At 38.5% G+C, this 6,000-nt stretch overlaps 1 protein-coding gene across 1 annotated transcript in view; it reads left to right on the top strand.

The window, feature by feature from the left end:
- Positions 1 to 5,317, top strand: part of C3H21orf62 (chromosome 3 C21orf62 homolog) — a 32,303-nt gene extending 26,986 nt beyond the window's left edge. Inside the window, exon 2 of the mRNA XM_043991261.1 lies at positions 3,577 to 5,317. Coding sequence (XP_043847196.1) covers positions 3,623 to 4,312 — 690 coding nt within the window. The 5' untranslated portion in view covers positions 3,577 to 3,622 and the 3' untranslated portion in view covers positions 4,313 to 5,317. The remainder of the gene's footprint in view (positions 1 to 3,576) is intronic.
- Positions 5,318 to 6,000: the final 683 nt, after the last annotated feature.

Below are 6,000 nucleotides of genomic sequence, written 5' to 3' on the forward strand. Positions count from 1 at the left end.
AACAGACAATTGTATATTTGATCCTGAAAGTGATAAGGAGCCACTGGAATTTATTGCATAGGGGGGCTGATATCTCCAAACTACATGAAACAAGAAGTTGTCAAAATGCAAACTTAGCAGCATAGACCCTTCTGTTTCTGTGGAAACAGAATGAAGTATATTCATCTTTGTTTCCCTACTGGAGTTATATTAATAATGTCATTTAAATATGGTGTAGATGATGGGGGCATGTAGGTGGCGCAGTGTATAAAGCACCAGCCCTGGATTCAGGAGGACCTGAGTTCAAATCCAGCCTCAGACACTTGATGCTTACTAGCTGTGTGACCCTGGGCAAGTCACTTAACCCCAACTGCCTCACCAAAAAAATAAAAATTAAAAAAAAATAATATCCTCAGTAAGCCTATGGAAGGTAAGTTCATGTACCAATACTTTTGTTTAACTACAAAAAACCCCTAAACCAATTATTTTATCTACCTGTGTAACACTATTGTAGAACATTAAATAGAAAAGAATAATAGTAGGATAGTTATTTGCCCCAGGACCACTTCTATCTGAACCCAATTGAATAATATGAGAATGATTATAAAAACAAGTATATTTATACAGCACTTCCAGGTTTTTAAAGCACTTTCTAGACACTATCCTATTTGCCCTGTGAAGAAAGTCTTATTACCCCCATTTTATAGGGGAAGAAATTGAAGCTGAGATGTTAAGTGACATCCTAAATTATTATACAGAAACCCAAATTCCATTTTCAGACAGAATCTTCTTACCTTATTGATCACTTCCTATATTCATCTTTCTCCTTTGAAGTCCCTATCTTCAATAAGCAGGAATAAAGTAAATAAAAATTTGAATGTGGTTCATTTTATCCAGGAACATGTTGACTCAGTGACTGGACAACTGCATTAGGAGTACCATAAAGAAAATTAGTGTTTGTAGATGATCTAAGAGAATTAATACTCTTCGCTCCCTTTTCCATCATTCTTTTACTATTATAAAGGCAGAGGTAAAGGTATTGGTTTGTATTTTCCATTTCATAGGTCTTCATGAAATCCTCACCCACTGGCCAACTTTTCAGTGAATCACAAATATCTCTACCCTTAAATAAGTGTAATTGGGGTGTGGCAAATGTACAGACCCCGTCAGTTTCCTTGCTTGATGGAACCATTTCACATGGAAGTATTAGGGAGTTTGTCTCTGACAGAATCCTGACAGTGTGGAAAAGAAGTGCCTTGGAGAGACTATGAAGTATGTGTTAACAATATTTACTGATTTTGCTGTTAATATGACTATTTTGCTATTTATTATGTAATCTTTGTGTGACAGGCTCCACCTGATAGAAAGAGCAAGGTTAGGCTTTGGAGACCTCTCATTTATCTGCCTCTCTGCCCCCACCCAAATTACACTTTAAGGGTATATGTCACCAACTGTCCTCACCAGCAAATAGGCTCCCAGGGCACAAATCATAAGAAGATGTATTTACAAGTCAAGGAGAACAAGTAGGACTTGAATCAGAACCCACAGAAAATTATCCCCACCTGAAAGCAATCCTGTCCCCAAACCCTAAAGTTTCATTATAATACAGCTTTTAGTAAGGCTTCAGAAAGAGACATCTGACTATGATCCTCCATTCTCATTCTTCCTGCCTCAGGTCCTTTGCATGTCTGAATTTCATTGCTATTTTCCAGTAGCTCTTAACTCTAGTTACTTTTCTTATCGCTCACTGCACCTTGTCATTCTCCTTTGTAACATCTTGTCCTACAATTCTTTCCATCTCTCAGCAGGTTATGATCATTCATTGCAGGGCCCCGTGTCTATCTTCTGTTGCTCTTAAGTTTTTCCTACTATCTCTTTCCCTAGAGTTCTCCTTGGCCTCTAGCATATGGCACTTGTTCCCATTTCCAGAGGACCAGCTGTCCAAAATGGTTAGGGAAGAAAATTTCAGACTCTCTGTCTTGCCCCGGAGTGTTTATAAGTTAAAATATATCTGCACACAAGAATACTTCCATTTTTAAAAAGCCTTTTTTACATTGGTTCTCACAGCCCAAAGCCTCATGAATAAGTAAATATTCCAAGGGTGAAAAGAGTCATTTCCTCATGTACCTTATAAGCTGGTGTCTCTCTGACCTCCAGTTGGCTCAAAGCAACTTAGGACAATTTGCATTCCCTCTCCCCCAATGCCTGAGTGGTACTCACGTCAACACTTTCCACTGGGTCTAAGACTTTGGAGACAGCACTCCACTTTCTTCCCAAACATCTTTTGGTTCCCTATCTTTCCCCTGGAGGAGGTAGGAGTGTTGATTAAAATGCAGAGCTATTTCCCAAATTATCTAGGAAAAGGAATAAGGAGCCAGGAACTTCTCTTCCCCTCATTCTCCACTCCTCCCCCCAACTCTCCCACCCCACAAGGCAGGAAGAGAAAGGTTTGTAATTCCCCACAATAATTATATTTTACATAATGCTTAATGCTACTTGGGGAGCTAGGTGGTGCAGTGGATAGAGTTATAGGCCTGAAGTCAGCAAGACTCTTCTTCAAGAGTTCAAATCTAGCCTCAGACATTTACTAGCTGTGTGACTAGGGCAAGTCACTTAACCCATTTGCCTCAGTTCCTCATCTGTAAAGGAAATGGCAAACCACTCCAGTAACTTTGCCAAGAAAACCCCAAATGGGGTTGCACAGAGTCTGACTGAACAACAATAATACTACTTATTGCCCAATAGATAGATATGGATTGTGTATAGCATATATGTTATGTATACATATAAATATAGATATAAAAACCAATGCATGATACTATTCTGAGCAAAGAATGGTACGGGTAAAGGTAATTATGGTTTATTATCCTTTCATTAGCTTTGTCATTGTTTATTTATACACAGTAACAAATGTAAGATATTAATTCAACCCACCACTTTTCAATCTTTAGTCACCTTGAGAAAGCACCAAGTAGATAGTGAGTTAGATCATTAGATAACACAAAGGGGTGAAAAATAGAGCACGACTAAAAAAAAAAATCAGGGCGAATCAAGTTAAAGTTTACCATTAACTAAACATTTAATTGGCATTGGTGGTATGTTGTCTAATATTTAACACTAGGAAGAATATGGGGAATGAGATGAATTCAACAAAAAGCTGTGTTCTAGGGCAAGTGGGGAAGAAAGTAATCCGTGGATCAAATAATTACTAAACCTTAACAATTAGATGCCTGTAAGATGCATTACTCCAATAGTTGCAAATCACTTGTTTTCCCTACAGATAATAAAAGCTTCTCTCAGCAGTTCCAAGGCAGACTTCAGCTCTGGCATTCTTTCTCCTTCATTGGCACATTATTGCAATGACAGCTGCTATCAGTGGGTGGTGTCCTGGGCTTTTGGAAGGCACAATAAAGTGGTTGTAATCCTGTGTATGGTTCTGGGAATAGCCCCTTGCCTGTGGTTTGGTATTTTCAGTATTCTATGCCCTCATTAGAACCAGAAACTGAAGGCCAGAATTGGAATATACAGGTGCTTCATTTTCTCAAATTATTTTCTTAAGAGGAATTTGTAGTGATGAGGTTATTTGTTTTCTCCCAGGTGGTTGGCATTGGCTTGATTCACCGAATGAAAGAAAACCCAAGAAATGAGTGTCACTGTGTTATCTGTGAAAAAGATGGCTCTGCCCTTTGGTCAGCACCTCCTTCTAATTAGCTTCTTTGGCTTCTTTGCATGCAGCAGCTTTGTAAGAGGTCAAAAGAACAACACACTGATTTTCACCAAGGAAAACATCATTCGCAACTGCAGCTGCTCTGCTGATATACGGGATTGTGATTACAGTTTGGCCAATTTGATGTGCACTTGTAAAACCGTTTTACCCTATACAATGGAGCGAGCCAGCTATGACAGTGATCTGACTATCTGGTTCACCGACACCACTGCACTGGGCTTCCTACTGAACTTTACACTGGTTAGGGACCTGAAGCTCTCCTTATGCAGCACCACTACCCTCCCAACAGAGTATCTGGCTATTTGGGGACTGAAGAGACTTCGAATCAACACAGAAGTCAAAGATCAGTTCCCAGAGCAAAGCCTACTGATACACAGCAGTGGTGACAGGGACTTTAAGGAAGATAAGCCTAAATTGTCCACAGACAGGCAAACATTTTTATATGTTTCATTCTTGGATACAGCTCTTTTCAATGGGGAATCTTCTTTGAAATCATACAGTATTGAAAACGTTGCCAGTATCACAAATAACTTTCCTTACCTTTCTTACTTCAAAATGTTTTCCATCCCAAGCAACAAAAGCTATATTGTTACATTCATTTATTGATATTGTATTGTGATCAATTTCGATGGAAATATTAACAAAATAGGGTTAATCTGTACGACATAGATCATTGAGGGACTTCTGACCTTATAAATACCCACAAACACGTTGCCTTGCCCCTTTGTTTTCCAGCTCCCCTCTATGCGTTGTTCTCTCCCTCCAGGAATGTAAGGTCCATGAGGGTAGGGATTATCTTGTTTGTATCTATAGCAGAGTGCCTGACGAAGTTAAATGCTTAAAATATGTTCTCTCTGTCTCTGTGTGTCTCTCTCTCTCCTCTTCTCTGTCTCTCTGTATGTACGTATGTATGTACCCATATATGCATCTATACCTCTATCAATTTCTCTAAGGAGACAGACATAGAGATAGAGATATGAAAAGAGAGCGTGATGCTACTGGAGAAAACAAACTCCAAAAAACTCACCAAAGAAAATTAAGCTAACTGTATCTCAACAGGCAGAGAACTACTAGTTACTGATGTGTAATATCAAAATCAACTGTCTTATGTACAGTCAGACCACAGACTAAAAAAAACAAGAGGGCAAAAGTCAAAATCGGGGGCAGCTAGGTGGCAAAGTGGATAGAGCACCAGCCCTGGATTCAGGAGGACCTGAGTTCAAATCCAGCCTCAGATACTTAACAATTACTAGCTGTGACCCTGAGAAAGTCACTTAACCCCAATTGCCTCACCAAAAAATTAAAAAATTAAAAAGTCAAAATCAACATCAAGTTAAATAAAAGGTTAAAGATGAGATGCCACGGTAAATAACTACAACTTAACAACTTCAACCTATTAAAATTGATGCTAGGAAATGGGAAATGGATAAAGGAAAATATACTAATCTTAATTGTCATAATTTTCTGCAAAAGTTTAACATAAAACAATTTGTAACAATTGGAATGATGCCACCTGCTGGAGACTTACTGTAGGAAAGCTCCGCCATGAGGAGAAGGCACCTGAGGGCAAGACATGTGGCTTTTCTTTGGTGTCAAGAAGTGACACTTGCTTGTGGGAGGAAGAGGGGATGAGGCTGGCACTCTCACTCTCTTTCGTGAGGACTCTGGTGGAGAGCGGAGCTAAAGATGCACTCTCCCTTTGATAGATAGATGAATCTATGCCTTTCTCTCTCTCTTCACCAAATACTTATTCTTCTTAATAAATGCTTAAAAGTCTAACTCTTGCTAAAGCTTATAATTTATTGGTGACCACTCATTAGATATTTTAGACAGACTAGCTAGAATTTTAGCCCCTTACAAATTACAACAAGTAGGCTAAAAGATTTCAGAAATTATTATTTATTATACCTTTGCCATGCAGGGAGAAATGGGAACCAAAAGCGAAGTCAATTTATACTACAAGTTCATTTCTAAAATGCTGCCAAGTAAGATGGTGGAAAATTATGAGCAAAAAGCAACAGAAGGGAAAATAAAGCTACAAAAATCTTGGCATGAGACCCAAATGAGCCACATCATCCTAAGAGCATACAAAAATGAAAATAACAGGATGACCACAAAGAGCCATAGAATGAAACAAATTGTACCACATTTCTATAAAGTATCTATTTTAATCATCAATGACAAAGTGACCATAACTGGACTCTAACACTTTGGTTCCCAGTGTATTATATATAGAAATGGCACTTACAATAAATTCAAGAATAGCCATACCAAACCTACATACATACTGAAAA

This window comes from Dromiciops gliroides, chromosome 3 (genome assembly GCF_019393635.1).
Source record: "Dromiciops gliroides isolate mDroGli1 chromosome 3, mDroGli1.pri, whole genome shotgun sequence".
Lineage (NCBI taxonomy): Eukaryota > Metazoa > Chordata > Mammalia > Microbiotheria > Microbiotheriidae > Dromiciops > Dromiciops gliroides.